We start from the raw sequence: 18,636 nt of genomic DNA, 5'->3' as shown, positions 1-18,636 counted from the left end.
AAAATTACATTTTCAGGTCAGGATAACAATTTTATCCAATCAAGAGAGAGAACTCAAAATACACATTATGATAAATAACAGGAATAGTAAATGATAACAATTAAATGAGCAGACAAAATCTACTGAATCTGGCAGAGTACACTATAACCGAGGCTGATGTGATTTTCTGATTGGAGAACAAACACTCTAGCTATAAGAAAATATGGTTAACATTTTCACAAAAAAAAGCTTTTAAACAAAAAAAGATCACTTCCCCTAGGCTACCTGAAAACGTTTATTTTTCACCTAAACATCACCAAAGGAGTGAAACATGTATAAATGAAACCAAACAGTGGTTTTAGTTGTCCTGCTTACTTATAATTCCAAAATGTTATGCCATAACAAATCTATTTATAAAGAGGGGGGAGGGGATTTATTTCTATGTACTGACGAAAACAATGCTGAAGATGGTCTATTGTTAACAGTTTTCTGATGAATGCAATTCCCTCTTAAATGCTTTTAATAAAGTCAAAACTTTGTAATTGTTGGATGTCTTGTGGGAACTCTTTAAAAAAAGGGTTTTAGTAAGCAATTGGTCTAATTTGATTGAATATCTTACAATGGCGAACTGGAAGTCAACACAAAACGGTCAGTGAAAAGCCCACATGGAGCCCTCTGTCAGAACACACTAAACATGTCCTACTCTCAGCACGTGTTACCCATTTATTTTAACACACTGCCCCCTAACGACTGACTAGGAGTAGTTCACCACCATTCAACCTATCCTTATATTTGGTCCTGAGTCCTCACTAATGTTTATGATAAAATACCACCACCATTTATTTCTACTCAGTGTGTGTGTGTGTCTCTCATAGGAGGGCTGTGGGCACTTCAGAAACCCATCCAGCAGTGACGTCCAAGATGGGGAATTCAAGCCAATAGAAACTGCAGGCTTTCTATTCCTGAAAAGTTGCAATGCGAAAATGGAAGCAATCCTTCTCACGATTAAAAAAAATAAATCTTTCTGAACTGCTCACAGCCCTCCTATGAGGCTATGAGACACAGAGTAGAAATAAAAATAGAATAAAAATTGTGCTCCCTTTAAGTAATGATACAGTGACGTAAGATGCAAGTTAACTTACCCTTTCATTTATTTTTATGGAGGAGACTCCATAGTGGCTCAGGAGGTAGAGCAGCCACTTGGGAATCGGAAGGTTCCTGGTTCAATTCCCGGCTCCGCCTGCGGAGTGTCCTTAAGTAAAGTAATTTAACCCACAACTGCCGCTGATGAGCAGGTTGATGCCTTGCATAGGTCTCCTGTGCCGTCAGACGTTAAATAATCTAATGTAATGCATAATGTAAGGCGATTTGGATTAAAGTGCAATAGAAATGCACCATTTACGTTATCAATCATTTTATGAGCTACACTGTTCAAATTGGTAGACATTCTCATTTGGGAACTTCATGTAAAAAAAATAGGTCTTCCTGGAACAAATGGTTATGACAAGTTCACTGTTCCAAAAACAAACAAAAAAAAGTTTATTGAAGTTATAGCACTGTAGGCATTGTCATTGTGTTCCCTTTAAAGGTAGACAATCAGCACACATCAAGAGGTAGAAATCAACATCACTCACTCGCACAGACACACACACACACACACACACACACAAAGTAACCCCATGTCATTAACAACACTGCTGACTTGCAGAATTATTTGTACAATAGTGTGTTCAATTAAAATTTGACATGCTGAAATAATTCAAGCTGTGTGAGCCTCTATGATGTGCTCCAGTACTGATAAATAAATAGTGTGGGTGGGGTCTGAGGGCACCAGAGGAGGTTTTAACACTCCAATGTATCCCCTTATGATGACCTTCCACTTACCTTTGCCACTTGGACCTCATGACTATAATGGCTGACTGGGTCATTTCAGTAACTGAAAGCCCCGACTATAGGAAGAAAAAAAAAAAACACCTCGCTGACAGTGTAGTTTTCATTTAACTATTTTTAGAACTACAAACGTGGAGGTTGACACGTAAACAAAAGTGAGTGGGTGGTTTTAACTCCAAGTTGGCCTAGACTTCGACGCATGTGAAAAGTGCTGCAGAGGATATCCTGCAAACCTGATGGGATTACATGTCCGTAACAGGGCCCGAGGATTTTGGGGAGAGAGGAACTGAAGTCAGGAGGTGAAAGACCATCAGGAATGCCAAAAAGGTATGGGAAAAGAAAACAAAGATCTGGCCGAGGATGAGACAGAGGATATGAACGTCTGACAATAAAAATAATGTGACCATGAAATAAAATAAATGAGGTGGGAGCGTGGCAGGGCGGCAGGGGGGGGGGGGGGGGGGGGGTGGGAGGCGGGAGGCGGGAGAGCCTATCATCTCTGACGGGTGGAAACCTCACATGTCCAAAAAAACGTTACTTTTCAGGATTCAAATTCCAAGTATTAAAATAAGCAGATCTACAAGCGCAAAATGCACCACAAGCTTGTAGATGTGTCATTTAACCCATTTAGGACTGAGGCCGATTCTAAAAAAAATGTCTTCTAAATCCTAAAAGTTTTCTGAAAAATCTGTTTCTATGTCAGCTGTGCTCAACCTTTTTCATGTCAAGGACCCCCAGAATTATCTGTATTTGGCCGCAGACCCCAATCTAAAAATATGTTTTTCCAGGGACCTCCCAGAAGCAAAGATTTGAGTTAAAAAATATATATTCAAAGATTTGCGCAACATTCACGATTTTTCAAAAATAGCAGATCTACAAGCTTGTAGCGCGGCACTCGGTGCCGCGCTATGAGCTTATATATCTGCTAAAGCATAACATAATGCTTAAAACACCAAAAGGGGTTCTGTCCTGAATGGGTTAAAATGTTGTACTTTTTGTGACGCTGTAAGATCTAGTAATTAGGCTGTTAATTTACCCAAAAAAAAGAGATGAGGTTTCTGCCCGACAGCAACGCTATATACACCGGTACTAAAATGAAGTGCATCTGGAAGGGGGGACGGGGGCGGGGGGAGTACGGCAGGGCTATTTGACCCAAGAGATGTTGAGGCAGTGGGCGATGAAGGCATAGGTGTCAGCCACCTCCTGGATGACCTTGCTGGTGGGCTTGCCGGCGCCGTGGCCCGATTTGGTGTCCACGTGGATGAACAGCGGGTGGGTCTGCTTGGGGCTGCGACCCACGATGTGCTGCAGCGTGGCGATGTACTTGAGCGAGTGCAGGGGCACCACGCGGTCATCGTGGTCCCCCGTCAGCAGCAGCACGGCAGGGTACTGGACGCCGTCGCCCTCTGGTACGCTGATGTTATGGAGCGGAGAGTATCTGGGAGAGGGAGGGGGATAGAGATAGAAATAGCACAATTAGCCCTTCAGGAGTCTATGTAATAAATAGCAACTGTCCATTGCATAGCACTAGTGCTTAATCTATTCAGCAGGAGTGGGCCACGACAAAACACTGCTTTAACACTTAGAATGCGCCAGAGGTTTTCAAAATAAATGTGCTAGAGTGCCAGCAGATATGACAGATTTTACTTAAAGCCCCGCCTTCCGTTCCCCCCCAAAACCGGGAGGCATAATCTTCCATTCTTACCTCGCGCTGGTCATGCTAAAGTCTCTCTAGAAGTGTTTATATTCCAAACGAGAGGCATGCTGAAGTCAGAAATGAATACAGAACACTGCCCATCTGGTCAAAACCATGGAGTTCCCTAGATTAGGATACGAGCCATTCTTTTGGAGCCACAAACAAGGAAGTGAACGGCATTGCGCATTCACGAACCAACAAGGAGTACAGTGCAGAAGGAGAGGCCAAAAAAAAACAAGTTTAAAAAAAAAAAACGTATCAATAAAAAAAAGACCTAAAGACGCCAATACACGTCCAAGGCACCCCATGGTTTTGATATAAAAGACGTGTATACACATCCAAGGCCAAAATGGTGTTCAAAAAAAATCACACCCTTGTGAAGTGAGGGGCGCTAATATGTTAAAGTCTAACTCATGTTGATTAGGTGATTTAATGGTGATGTAAAACAAACAGTGACAAAACAAACATTCAATTCTCTTTATTGTTAATGGCATTTAATGTTTGTGTTAGGGACAAGATAACGTACATTTTCCCTTCATTGTCAATGGCGTTTTTAAAACAAACATTGAACTAAAGACAAACATTAAACCTGTATATAGGATGAAGAATATGAGTACCAAAAGTACCAAAGGAAAAATAAATTCACCCAAATCTAGTCTCTTAAAGGCTTAATTTTCATTTATTTTAGGTTTTATGACCTCAATTACACCCACACAACCTGAACTTTGAACATTCAGTGGATTTTCTGTGGTCTGGGGTTTTCTGTGTGTGTTCTGAAGCCTTTTAAGCCACAATGAAAACAGGCAAAATCCCTCAACAGTGACATCTGCTGGCAAATCTTTATGTCATATATGGGATTTGTGGACTAGTCTGTTACATCACAGTCCACAGGCAAATCAGAGCACTTGTTTGAGCCAGAAAACATCTTTTTAATGTCACCAGACCTTTAATGTTTAGTATTCTACTTGGTAGATTATTGCAATGCGAAAAAAATATTGTTAGAGGAATTACAAATACTTGTTTTGGGAATGTATGCACATCATGCAGAGAGCAAGCACCTACTTGATTAGCCAGTTGAATTGGTCTTTGATTTCTGAGCAGCCAAAGTCTGTCGTCCAAGCGTGTCCTATTGTGAACTTGTGGAATTTCAGCATGTCCATGACCCCCACCTGAGCTACAGCACAGCCAAACAGCTCTGGACGCTGGTTGACACATGCCGCTGAGAGACACACACAATATTTAATGTAACAACTTTGTCAAATTAAAATAGTTCTTGATTGAGTGTTCCATTTGGTTATTGTTCCAAGGTGTAGATTTGGGGCTCTCTGAAATGCATTCGTCAATTGCTTTCATCTGAATAGCACCACTCTGGCACAAACTGCATTCATAAATAAAAGGTGCGTCTGGGATTTACCAAGAAAAATTACACAATCATATTTATCAGCTCGCACTTGTTATTTTCTTTCAGTGAGCCAGCACTCCAAAAATGCATGGGGAACGCAAGGCAGACGATCCAGAAGAAACATCGAGACATATGCTCGTATTGCAATAAACGTAAACATCCTTATTTGTGGTGAATGGCCTGAATACCACTGTTTACCACATCTGAATAGCTTAAGTGAGCATTAAAAGTAGAATAATAATAAATTACTATCCAAAATAAATTCTATTAATTCTAGTTTCCCACACCATACTCTGAGAGGACATTGAGCCCTGCTTGGCTGGCCGGCCAGCCAGCCAGCCAATGAGGAAAAAGTGAGGACCGCTACTCGGTCCGTGTATAGATCAGGCCAAACGACATGACCATACATACCTACAAGGAGGCCGCCGTTGGAGCCGCCGTTGATGGTGAGTTTAGAGGGAGCGGTGTAGCCCTGCGTGATGAGATACTCAGCAGCACACTGGAAGTCAGTGAAACAGTTCTGCTTGTTGGCCAACATGCCAGCTGTGACGAAACACACAGGGATAGAAACAAATCATTTAATTGAAGGTTTTTTTTTTTAAGGTACTGTGGTATTTTAGACCGGCGATTCACTGGTGGGCAATTGCATTGTGGCCCCCAAATAATTGAAAGTGTGTGTGTGTGTGTGTGTGTGTGTGTGTGTGTGTGTGTGTGTGTGTGTGTGTGTGTGTGTGTGTGTGTGTGTGTGTGTGTGTGTGTGTGTGTGTGTGTGTGTGTGTAAAAGAGTATAAAAGAGTTTTCATTGTGGCACAGACAAATAGTAGGCTAACTTAAAGTGGCTATGATCAATGCAACTAACATAGTATAGAGAGTACCCATCTGACCACTTAAGGCTTTTGAGATTTGCAAGTTGACCAGAACATGTTGAGAACTACTGTCTTAGACACAGATGAAGACACAACAGCAAAGGGGTTGTCTTACCACTGAAGACATTTTAGCTACACATACCAAAAACTCACCTTTGTGCCAGGTCTCCCCATACTCCCCTCCTCCTCGGATGTTGGCGACAGCTAGCACTCCCCCCATATGTCGCACGAAGATGAGCCGGGATACGCTGTAGCTGGGTGTGATGGAGATGTTGAAGCCGCCGTAGCCGTACAGGAACGCTGGGTGGGAGCCGTCTAGCGTGATGCCCTTCTTGTGGACGATGAACATGGGGATCTCCGTGCCATCTTTACTGGGGTAGAAGACCTGGTGGGCGGGGAGAGAAATCAACCCGTCTTTTAACCCATTCAGGCCTGACGTCGAAATAAAAAAAACGTTCGCTCTGAAAGAATATAAATTCAAAGATTTGTGCCGCATTTTTACGATTTTTCAAAAATAGCAGACCTACAAGTTCATAGCGCGCCACTCGGTGGCGCGCTATGAGCTTGTAGATCTGCTATTTTTCAATAGCTAAAGTATAACATAATGCTTAGTTAAAACACCAAAAGGGGTTCCCGCCCAAAATGGGTTTAAAGCTATAATATGACACACATGCGTCCTCAGGTCTAAATGGGTTAATTTAGACAGCAATGCTAGTAGTGTGTCCCAACAGACGGCCATTATAACCAGCATGGCAATCAGCCGTGGTTCCAGCCAGGATACTAGTGTGAGGCTTCAATGTGGGTAGAGTATCCTGTACTGTCTGTAAGTAAAGGTATTGTTACTTTAAATCGTGTAGAGGTGTGTAGTATTTAGTGAAAATACTATGTAAATATGCTCCCATTTCTATAATCATAGGCTATACCAGTAAAATGCCAGGTCAGATCAACATATGGAATGAATTCTGTACTGGCCATATATGGAGCGTGTCTTGTGTACAGGGTTTGATGAGGTCAGATCAACATATGGAATGTCAGAACAGGAAGGACTGGTGGGAAAGGATGAACATATGGAATGTCAGAACAGGTCGGCTCCATATATGCAGATATGGATGGATCCATGATGTCATGACAATATATGGAGACATGATGTCACAAGGCGTGACCATATATGGAGGCGTGGGTGACTAACTAACGGGCGAACGGTTTTCAAAGGTATCATATAGCCTTGCGTCACCGCCAGGCTTTCTGCAGTACCTGTAGCCTGGTTTCCATTTACTGTATCCGATAATACACACGCACGTACGCACGCCAGTGTCCACGTTTAAGCAGACAAAGATAGCAGTGCATGACATAGCTGTTCGTTGTAAGGTAAACATTGTTTGAATGCGAGGCTGGGAGTGTACGGCCTCTTAAGTTTCTGAATCACACACCAACACCATTGTTATCGTCCACTCGTTATTTGTGTGCGTCTGCTCTGCCTGTTGTATTCACTCTCACTGTGCTGCTGCTTTGTGTGTGTGTGTGTGTGTGTGTGTGTGTGTGTGTGTGTGTGTGTGTGTGTGTGTGTGTGTGTATGCAGTGCATACAAAAATGTGTATATTGCTCGCCACGACCGTATCGTTGACCTAGTGTCTGATGCAGTGCAAAAAAAATGCAGCATGCCATCCAGAAAGCAATGTACAAACATTGAAGAGTGTTACCAGATGGGTTTAGTTATGCACATGATGTCTTTGCTTGTATCCCGAATACACCCGATATTGTTTTTGTTGACGCCAGTCATAAGGGGTTCTGGAGGTGGGCTGTGTCTTTGATTTGTCATGGACCAGGTATTCCAAGATAAACATTCTAAGTAACAACCATTACTCAGAATCATAACAAACCTTGGGTACAGGTGTAGATTCTACATACTGATATTTGGAAGCCGGGGCCATGTCCATAAACTGACCCCGAGTGGCTTAACAATAGCTGGCATGACAAAGAGCAATGCCAAACAACTGTTTCGGCTGTTATAGTTTGTCTGTGTGGAGGAGAAGGTGCCATGTGTATCCTTAGGTGGCCATGAACTGCCATAATTAAAATGTGTAACAATCGCAGAGATTTTGTGTAACTTCTCCTGTGACTGCCTGACTATGTTTGACTGGTAATACTGAGCCATGTGACAGAACCTTGAGGGCAAGTCTCTCTGACAGAACAGATAACACAAATGGGTCAAAAATGTGGCACAATGTAACTAAAAGTAGCATTTCATGTTCACAAATATACTCCTCTCCGACTTCACAAATACTTCCCTCACTTCACAAATCTTTCGATTAATGTGTCTGACTGTCTACCCAATTCATTGATATATCAGCAGACCAAGTCTTACGCCTGCGCTATTTCTTAGTCGATTCTTACGAACAACTTAATGTATGCCGAATAATGTAAAAATTACTTCAACTACAATACCAGCTAAGAGGCAATGCAAAGTAATAAAAAGAGAGAGAAATCATTGGCCGTAGCTACCTGGGTGGTCTGGTAGTCAGAGGGATCGAAGCCTTTGACAGTGACCTCCCTGAAGATACTGGGCTGCATGGGATCCTTGGTCAGGTCACAATGGTAGATGATGGCTGGATGGAAGACAAGACAAATTAACTTACATTTTGTTGTTCTCGGGCAGAAACCTCTTATCTCCATATTCTAACTTTTTGTGTTTTCGTAAATTAACGGCCTACTTGATACGTACTACAGCGTCACACTTAGCATCAAAAGTAGCTGATCTGCAATTGATCTCAAACAAAATGTCTACATTATTAGCTATATGAGAAGAGAACTGATGTGTTTTTCCATTTCTTTATTCAACAGAGTAGCTTTATACACGTGTAAAGCTGCTTACTGCAGAAAGCCCTTAGTAATTAATTTTCAGTTAGTGGGCAGTTCTTGTCTGTCCTTAGTTGAAAAAGACTTCAAGGTGAAAAGGTGGTATTATAACGTGCTACTATGAATAAGAATTAGAACTTGAAGTGAGTGAGGATGTGCATAATCTTTCCTTTGAAGGTTATATTGTTCTGGCATTTAGTCTCTACAGAGACCGATTTGCTCTGATCAAATCCATGTATACATGTATGCATACATACAGTATAAATACACATGCTTGACGATTCATTGTCAAATAATTGAGATTAACGATTTAATTGCAATTGTCATTATGAATGAAAAAATGCACTTCTGTTAGACTTGTAGGCTTCGCAAACAACAGTTGCACATAATAATAAAACAAATAACATGCACATTTGATTTATTTTTGATTTATTTTTAATGGTTGAAAATATATGAACATATTTTAACATGGAAATGTTTGTGACGATTATGGTGATTCCAAGTAATTATCTCAAATAATTGCGTTTAGGTGATTAACCGTCTGACTGCCAGGGAATTTTTCAGAATTTAATCTCATTTCCCCACAAGACCGGGAGGTGAATTCTTCCATTACTACTTTGCGCTACCTCGTCTGATGTCTCTTTAGAAGCCCTACTATTCCAAACGAGATGCTTGATTAAGTCAGAAATGAGGACAGATCATTGCCGTTATGATCAAAACCATGGAGAGCGACGTAGATTTAGAGAGAAATAACATTTTAGTCGGGCCGTAAACAAGGAAGTGAATGGCAGTGCGCATGTGTGAAACATGTCTAGGGTAGACAGAAGCTGAAGAAAGCATGGCCAAGCAAAATAAATTATTTAAAAAAAATGGATTACAGCAATCCCGTTTTATATCATTAAAAAAAGCTTTAAGCAGCTCACGGTTGGATTTTATATGACAGAATATTCCGGCATAAGCAATTAAGTGTGACAGGCCTAACCTGGGGAGAGGAAGGAGGTGAAATAGTAGAAGATCTCAGAGTCCCTCTTGCGGCCGGTGAAGCCCACCACAGAGCCCACGTCCAGGGGGAAGGTCTTCAGCTCCTCACCGGTGCCCAGCCTGTACATCTTTAGGATGTTCTTCACGTCGTGGAGGAAGCACACAAACAGGTAGCTGGAATACGTACAGGTGGCGAACACTGCAAGGGAGAATGAATGGATGATCGTTACAGACTCAAAATGTTAGAGGAGAGTTCCAGGATATAGCAGTGGACAGTGGTAGTATTCAATTATCTCCGGACCCGACATGTTCGTATTGGTAAATTTTTTACACAAAGTTAAATTAACTTTGAGGATTTTACTGGATAGAAACACAGTCAAGATCTTCAAATGAAATCATTAGAATCAATCGAATAACCATCACACATTCTGTACTAGTAAGTAAGATAGTAAGTTATAGTGTCAAAAAGGGCCAAAAGAAAAAGGGCATGATTTGATTAGGCAAAAAGGTTTCCAGAATTAGCAAATTTTACATTATAAAAACATTAAAAAACATGTCACGCTGTGGCCTGTTGTGAGCTTGTAGATCTGATCTTCTATTTTAACTATTTGCCGTCGAACAAAGTAAACATTTCACATGCATTATGTATTGACGTGTATTATTTTCACGCAGTCACATCTGTTCTGCGTCACAGTGAGACGCTAGATTCCAATAAACTCATTATTGCATTCTCCATTACAGTGTCCACGGTCTAGTGCATCCTACCGATGACATCCTTGTCATGTTGGGGGATGAGCTCCTTCCAGTTGCACTGAGCCGGCGAGGCAAAGTCTATGTTGATGAGCCGGTAGCGCGGTGCGTCTAGGTTGGTCTTGAAGGAGAACAGCGTGCCCTCGTTGGTCACATACTCATACTCAGCGTCAAAGTTGTCGATTAGTTTCACCCACGGCAAAAGCCCTGGTGGTGAAGACATGAGAAATGACACCCAACACCAAACAAACAAAACCCAGACAGATCATTTCACTTCAATGGAAAGCATGCACATGAGAACAACTACAATGATGTCTCTGCGAGTGCGAACAAAGATCATCATGAATGCAAGTGGCATTGCATGAGGTTATGATTGGGTTTGCTGGCGTTATAGCAGACAAGTTGCAAACAGAGCCTGATGCACGGTTTTTGGATCCGAGAGACAAATGGAACCAAATGGATTTGGCTTTATTTGTACACTGTCAGAGTTAAATGAACACTGATGATTTTATAGTGTAGATTGCGGGTCAGTCCCAGAGATAACTAGAAAAAGTGCCCTTCCGGGCACAGGTCTCCACCAGGAGGATAGGACTGTGTTTGGCAAAATGTTTAGGAGTAATATAAACATGTTTGTTTGTTTGTTTGTTTTTTGCAACAATGTTCTTTTGTTGAGGAAATGCAGAGCCAGATCACTCATAGCATCTCTGAGGATAGAATTCTGGATGAGCAGGACATGTGCAGCATTTTGAACAAAACGGGCCACTCCTGAAAACTTTGGAAGGCAATGTTAGCCAATCAGTGTAGAATCTGAGAAATCCAACAGACTGTCTTGTTCACATGACTACAGAGATCATGTGTACCGATTTGCGTGAGATTTGGATGAAATCTGTGCGACTAACATAAGCAATGTGTTTTGCAGAAATCGGCCTCATGGTGGCGCTATAACCGGTAGATGTGGAGGGATGCAGAGACAATGTTTTTCCATGGCCTCTAGGGAGTGCGCATACATAAGTTGTATACAGATCGATGCAGTTATAGCTAAAAACAGGAATTGGCCTGTTATAGCGCCACCATGAGGCTGATTTGGAAAAGAATGAGTGGCATGTCGTCCTCGGCCTAGTGGAAATGTGCGTGTATAATTTCACAGAAATTGCACACTGTTTGTGATTTGCGACATTTTGTTCGAAACGGACCAATCATGTGAGCTTTGGAAGCCAATCTTAGCCAATCAGGATGGAAGATGGGAAATGGTGCAGATCCGTGTTGATCACATGACTATGAAGATAGTGTATACCGAATTGTGTGATGTATGGATAAAATGTGTACGAGTAATGTACAGAAATGTGTTTTGCCTAAATCGGCCTCATGGTGGCGCTATAACAGGCCATTGAAGAATATTTGGGGCAGAGGTTCGTTGTTGGCATCCAGGGAGTGTGTGTGCAAAGTTTGGCATGGATCGGGCCAACGGTGCCGGAGATTAGCTGATAACGGACGGACGGAAGGACGGAAGGAAGGAAGGAAGGAAGGAAGGAAGGACGGACACACACACGGACGGAGTGCAAAACATACTCTCTCCCCATGCCTTCGGCCTGGTGGAGACAATAAATAAAATAAAAAGGGTATCAAATAGGGATCCGTGGCCTAATGCATATAACACGGGGGGGACCTTGGAATTCAAAAGGTTGAAGGCCAGTAGGCCACTGGCCTAGCACAGGGGTTCTCAACCTTTTCAGACCGTGACCCCCAAAATAATCATATGTGAACTGGGGACCCCCCGCCCTGACAAGGAGTTGAGGCATTACATTTAGTTTCAATTTAATTGTAAAAAATAATTATTATTTTCACAAATTTTGCCTATTTCTCATATAATTTGGCCAATGTTTGACCAGTTTTAATAGTATAGTTTGTTGATTACTTTTGATGCAGCAATGGTCTTTCTTCTTCTTTTTGTTTAGGCATTAGAAATGTCTTAAAAGTCCTTAAATTGTCACTTCACTGTCATCTGGGGACCACCATCAAAATCATGTGAGGACCCCCCCTGGGGGTCCTGACCCACAGGTTGAGAACCAGTGGCCTAGCATACCTGTGATCCCCTGTGGGGTGTTGTGGAGGTCACAGTACCACAGTCTGTTGACAGGGTCACAGCCCTCCCTGATGGACAGCAGCACATAGCGCCCATCATCAGAGACCTGCAACCGACAAATACAAAGTGTTGAACAAACACACATTATGGATCATTCACACACCCTATATATGTAAGTTGACTGGGGTCCCCCAGGGCTCTATACTTGGGATGCTCTTTTTTCCCTCTACACTATACTATATCCATAAAAAATAGCTGATCTATATATACACTGTAGGTCAGCTACCTTCGCCCCAGAACACACAAGAATAGAGATGCTAGGCTAAACCACTCCGATATACTTTGTTGCCTGCTAGTTGGGCTGCTAGCTCACAGCATGGCACATTGCGATGCATTCTCAGCTTGTAGATACATTTTTTTTATTGCAATTTGTTTTATAAATAACAATAATTACATTTTTATGGCCAGCCTTAACTAAAAAAAAAACATAATCAAGTAATAGTCACAGGACATTTTTTATTATAATTAATCTGATTTAAGCCACAAATGGCCAATGGGGGCCATGCCATCGTACCTCAACTCCACTCATCCACTTGGAGTTTTCTGGGAACTCTGCACACAGGCAGTCTTGAGACTGGGGTGTGCCCAAGACATGGAAGAAGAGCTTCTGGTGCAGGTTTGCGGACGTCTCAGTGCCTGAGAAAGAAGACAGTGAAAGTTTTATTGCTGCCCCCTTGTGGCAATCTAACACATCAGAAATGTCTGTCGCATAGACATATAAAGGTAGCCGCCTCTTCCGGCTCTGGGGCGTCTGTATCTATATATTTTTAATATATATGGTCTGTCGGGGGAGATACAGCAGGGATGATTTGCAGAAACAAACCAAGAGTATATCAAAGGATGACAAAAGGATCCATCAGTCATGAGATGAAAATGGAAAAAGTGGAAAGAACATGACAACAAGACTACTGTTGGACTATTTTACTAGTCTTGCATAGGATCAGAGATTTCCACCTACTGATGCTTGACTTTAGTGCAACTCTTCATATTTGGATGGAATCAGGATTGGTTTTCAAAGCGGTGGGCGTGGGTTTGTTAGCGCTGGCTTTCTCCGCCATTCATTGAATTTAACATTTTCATCAGTCAGAGGTCTCGGATCATTTGGCCGAGCAAGACTCACTTTACTATTCATTATCACTTTATTCAGAAGTTCATAATGACACAAACTGTAACTACAATGCATCACATTCGGTACATGATAAATAATTTAAAAATACGAAGGAATTATATAATACTTTCAGCCCACATCGTGAGCTCGTAGATCTGCAAAGATAATTGCGAATATATCGTTAATTGCGATTGAGCGATTATGTCGCCTCTGTCGGGTGGAAACCTCATATGTCCAAAACTGTTACCGTACTTTTCAGGATTCAAATTCAGAAGTAGCAGATCTTCAAGCTCAAAACGTGTCGCTTATCGCTGCGCTGCGAGCTTGTGGATCTACTACTTTTGATGCTTTTGTGTATGATGATCAGTAGGACTGTAGTATGATGAAGTAGGGCGTTCATTTACGCAGCAAAATATGGAGATAGGTTTCTGCCCGACAGAGAAGCTGTACTAATAGCGAGCAGAGCAGCCCTACTCACCGTCACTCTTGCCCTCCTGAATGGGGTAGGAGTTGTAGAAGAGGCCCTTGCCGTCGTGGGTCCAGGACATGCAGCTGAACTTCACCCGCTTCAGCTGGTCCTCCAGGGTCACGGCCCCCTCCACCCGCAGGAAGTGGATCTCCACCCAGTCTGAACCGCTGGCACTCGTACCGTACGCCAGGTACTCCCCGTCCTCAGAGAACGCGTAACCTTCGTAGAATTATGGATAAGAGAATTAGTCTCCCTTTGTTTTATTTTTCTAAATTTTTATCTCACGATTTAGCAACCCATTTTTTTTCACCCAGTGTAATCTAATGTAATCCTGGGCGCTGCACTTCCTCTGCCAACCTGGGGGGGGGGGGGGGGGCAGCGGACTGACCTCATGCTTCCTTCTATGCATGAGGAGTCCAAGCTGCTTCTTTTCACCTGACTGACAAGGGGGAGCTTCCCCGGTTGGACGTAGCGCGTGGAAGGAACACGTTATTCCAACCAGTTATTTTCCCCGCCATCAGGTGCCCCGGCTGGCCAGGGGGAGGTAGTTTAGAGAGTAATCCTGAATGTTTTTTGTGAGGGTACCTATCCTAGGGGACACGGGGAGAAGATGCAAACTCCACACAGAAGGGCCCTTTCGCCAACCCCGCCTCGGGTATGGGCACTGATGACGCGGAGGAAAGAGCACGCCCCCAGCGGGAATTGAATCCAGGACCTTCTAGCTGTGAGGCGACAGCACTACCAACTGTGCCACCGTGCCCACTGTTTGTTTGTTTTCTTAGTGGGTTTTGTTGTTACCTCGCAGGGCGACGGTCCCATCCTCAGAAAAGGTATTTGGGTCCAGGAAGACTGTGGGTTGTGCGTCCAGACTCTCCTGCACGTACATTACACTCTGGTTCTGGAGACCTGTGTTGTAGAAGTGGAAGTACCTGAAAACACAGGACAACAACATAGCTGACGATCATACATCGTGGGTGGCATTGGAACATATTATTGTAATCAAAAGTTGCACAGGGCAGATATGACAAATGACCATAAAAAAGCAGAAATAGCTTATATTGTGCTTGAAATGTACTGACATTCTCCAATCTGCTTCAATTAATCAATCTATCTACAGTGGCGCGTTGTAGATCTGTTATTTCTGCATTTCTGCTATTTTTGGAAAATGTATGAACATTTTTCATCATGAAAATTACTCATGGCGATAATGCAAAAATGTGTGTGATTATGCAATAATAGTGATTAGCAGATTATGTGGGTATGGCAGCATTCCCTGTGCTAGGCTAAACTTGAAGAGAACACTAAGGTCTGAAACAGTGGTTACCAAACCGTTCAGGTCGAGACCCAAAAGAGAGATTAGACATTGCCCGGGACCCAAACTAGTGAAAATAGCAGATCTACATGCGCACAACACGTCGCTTAGAGCTGATTTGCGAGCTTGTAGATCAGCTACTTTCACTATTTCTTAATTATTATTTTCATTTATGTAATTTCTTAGATTTGTTTGTTTGTTTTAAAATGTATAAAATTTAAAAAAAACACTTTTGAAATATATATATATTTTATTAAATGTAGGAAAAGAAAATGGGGGTTTTACTCGAGTTGTGGCCCATACAAATTGGAAAAAAGTGGTCTAAAATATGGGACAGTCCCCGGTTCTCACCTGCTCCCTCTCTTGAAGGGACAGCTGTACTTGGGGTAATCATAAAGCTCCGTCATGCGCTCCTTGAACAGGTCCCGTACCTCACAGCGCTCCAGATAGGGCAACGTCAGCTGGTTCTGAGAGTTCACAAACGCCTGGAGAAAGAGCCCTCAATGTAAGACAGATGTGATCCTTTACACCTAATCAACGACAAAACATTAACTTTTTATGTTTTTTGTAAATTAATGCAGCGTCACTTGAGCTTTTAGAGGTGCTACTTTTGCTATTTTTGAATTTGAATCCTGAAAAGTTAGCCGTTATGGACATGAAGTTTCCACCCGACAGAGGCGAAAACTTCAATCTGTCTATAGCGAATACAGCAGCAAATGTGAAAAGCCCACCAGCCACCACCCATTTGTCCACTCTGACCAACACGGCACGTCATCCAGCTGCCGTTTTCAGTGGTCATTTCATATGGGTGGTCAGAGTGTATATATACACTCTGACTGTATATGCTCTGAATATACATATTCAGAGCATTAAAAAAAATGACACTTTGCCGCGTGTCACTCCCCATCTCTCTCCTGTCTGACTACTGTTCCCTATCAATAAAGGCATAAAAAGCCCCAAAACAAATCTTTAAAAAAAATAATAATAATGTGTTCAGGCTATGATCAATGGACATATTACAGTGATGTAAATAGGTTTTCAATGTAATGGGTCCCAGGGGTGGTCTTTTAGATCAGGGGTTTTCAACTGATTATGAACCAGGGACCACCACCCTGACTGAGAATGAACCTGGGGACCACCTCCCTGACTGAGAATCAACCTGGGGACCACCACCCTGACTGAGAATTAACCTGGGGACCAGTGTTGTGTTGGGAGGGGGGATATGGTTGTGGTGTGGGGGAAAGAAATTAACCTTTCATATTAAACTCATGTTGCTGTTCATTGTAACTTATTCTATGAGTAAGCAGACACTTGTGATTGATTATGGGCACATTTCCTTATAATGGTGACTCAACCAGGCAATCCGGTACGGTTGCCCTTGAGATTCTAACTCACTTTTCTGTGGAAGTTCTTGACATTCAGTAAAAATGGCAAAATATGACTCTCGCTGAAGTGGGACTCATAAAATGTCCCTGGGACTCATCTAAAAGACCACCCCTGCATCCCGGGACTCAACCTATTTACTATTACAATATACTCGTGGCCCACAGGTTGGGAATCGCTGGTCTACAGCACTGGTTCTCAACCTGTGGGTCGGGACCCACTCATGATTTTTGGGGGTCCCCCAGGCAAAAGTGACGTGACAATTTAAATACCTCAAAAAGATTAAATAAATGGCCATTACTGCCTCAAGTCTTTTCTGTTTTGTTTATTTATTTATTTTTAATTTAGAGTAGCCAATTATTTTGTACCCCCTTTTTCTCCCCAATTTAGTCATTATGCCAATGAATGCCTCCCAAGTTGCCATACACATTTCTGTGTTGTCACTGCTGTTGTATCCTACTGACTCACCGGCCAGTGAGTCTTTCTCAACCCCCTGTACACCCATAACTGCATGGCTCTGTTAAGCTCCAACAAAGTGAAGCTTGCAGACGACACCTGCACAGTCATAGGCTTGATCATGCAGTGGAAAGGGTCAGAGAGTTCAAATTCCTGGGGGTGCACAATGCACATCACTGAGGATCTCACCTGGTCAGTACAGACGCCAGACTGAGCGGGTGGTGAAGAAAGCACCCGGGGGGGCAAGGTAGTTAATAGAATGACATGACCTACCTGTGTCTTCTCACTGTCAGGGTCTTCCAGCCAGCTGTAGGGATCAGGGATCTTCTTGCCATGATAATCGTCCACCTGGGACAACAAAAACCAAACGTTACATTCTGTGTGTGAGGCATGACAACGTGTAACGCAATGAAAGGAGGGCTCGGCAAACACGCACAACAGCAACATAATCGGAGAGCGGAGTCATTATAAAAGTTATCAAAGGCCCATTCACTTGTCAACAAAGGCAGTCTGCGTTGACAGACCGTTGGCTAGCCAAGCTAGCTAGCAGGCTAACAAAGCAGAAGGCAGTCGTTCAGTTCAATGAATGGGGAAAGCATGATGATTAAGCATCCCGGCTTGCTAGCATCCCCCCCAGGCTAAGTTTAGCTAACAATACTCACAACTGCCTCGTCGCGGTAAGTCTGGGGATACTGAAAAGACATGTCGGAGGTCAGGTGTCGTGCTTTTCTCAGGAGAAAGGGCTGTTTCAGGAATGTAAATAGTTGTTTTGAAATGACTCTGTGGATCCTACAAAACATCAACTTGAGCAGCTTGCAGAACAACAGATGCTCTCTGGTTGCAACAGTCAACGAGCACTCTCAAGAGAACAGCACTGATTTCTTTCTAGTCTCTTAGATTTGGACGGCGCCCTCTGTTGCTGGAAAACTGTACACCTGGTAAAGGTTTAGTCAAAGTTAAAGGTCTGAGACCTCCTGTGTTATATTATGATTTCTATTGTCTTGCCTTGGATCAAGACTATCATAGATGTATTTTTAATGTCAGTCAGACTATACAATAATGTTGATTGGCTTGCTAATAGCTGGATTGGTCAGTGTCAACACATTTCTTTGGAGATGGCTCCTTGTATATGTCATTTATAATTCAAGGGAGGTAGGCCAAGGTATATATTTTCATTCAATCATTACATTGGAATAGCAAATGCTTTTAAAAAATAATGATCATTTACATTTCGTGCACACTGTCAGTAGTAGGCTACTCTTCACAATATTTGACACTATTTGAAATATTTAACTTTAATTCACAGAATGGAAGTCAAGGAGTGTGATTGGGACGAAACCTTCCC

At 42.5% G+C, this 18,636-nt stretch overlaps 1 protein-coding gene across 1 annotated transcript; it reads right to left on the bottom strand.

The window, feature by feature from the left end:
• Positions 1-1,487: 1,487 nt before the first annotated feature.
• On the bottom strand, positions 1,488-18,211 carry prep (prolyl endopeptidase). The gene is made up of 14 exons (XM_079525394.1): positions 17,954-18,211; positions 17,565-17,639; positions 15,804-15,937; positions 14,939-15,069; positions 14,150-14,359; positions 13,078-13,199; positions 12,504-12,609; positions 10,436-10,627; positions 9,672-9,869; positions 8,336-8,439; positions 5,987-6,218; positions 5,379-5,510; positions 4,628-4,784; positions 1,488-3,307 (listed from the first exon to the last, which is right to left on the bottom strand). The coding sequence occupies exons 1-14, from the start codon at positions 18,089-18,091 to the stop codon at positions 3,013-3,015; spliced, it is 2,226 nt and encodes a 741-aa protein (XP_079381520.1). The 5' UTR covers positions 18,092-18,211; the 3' UTR covers positions 1,488-3,012.
• Between the last annotated feature and the right edge of the window lie 425 nt (positions 18,212-18,636).

Source organism: Electrona antarctica (genome assembly GCF_951216825.1).
Source record: "Electrona antarctica genome assembly, chromosome: 17".
Lineage (NCBI taxonomy): Eukaryota > Metazoa > Chordata > Actinopteri > Myctophiformes > Myctophidae > Electrona > Electrona antarctica.
The sequence above is the reverse complement of the archived record's forward strand: the minus strand, read 5'-3'. Positions and strand labels throughout refer to the sequence as shown.

What these genes read in the sequence shown, in the direction of transcription:
- prep (XM_079525394.1), bottom strand. Translation starts at nt 18,091, where the DNA reads ATGTTTTGTAGGATCCACAGAGTCATTTCAAAACAACTATTTACATTC. An exon ending in AGTGGATGAGTGGAGTTGAG is followed by an intron (nt 12,610 to 13,077) that starts GTACGATGGCAT and finishes TGTCGGTTGCAG; the next exon opens with GTCTCTGATGATGGGCGCTA. An exon ending in CACCTCCTTCCTCTCCCCAG is followed by an intron (nt 8,440 to 9,671) that starts GTTAGGCCTGTC and finishes TCTTCCATCCAG; the next exon opens with CCATCATCTACCATTGTGAC.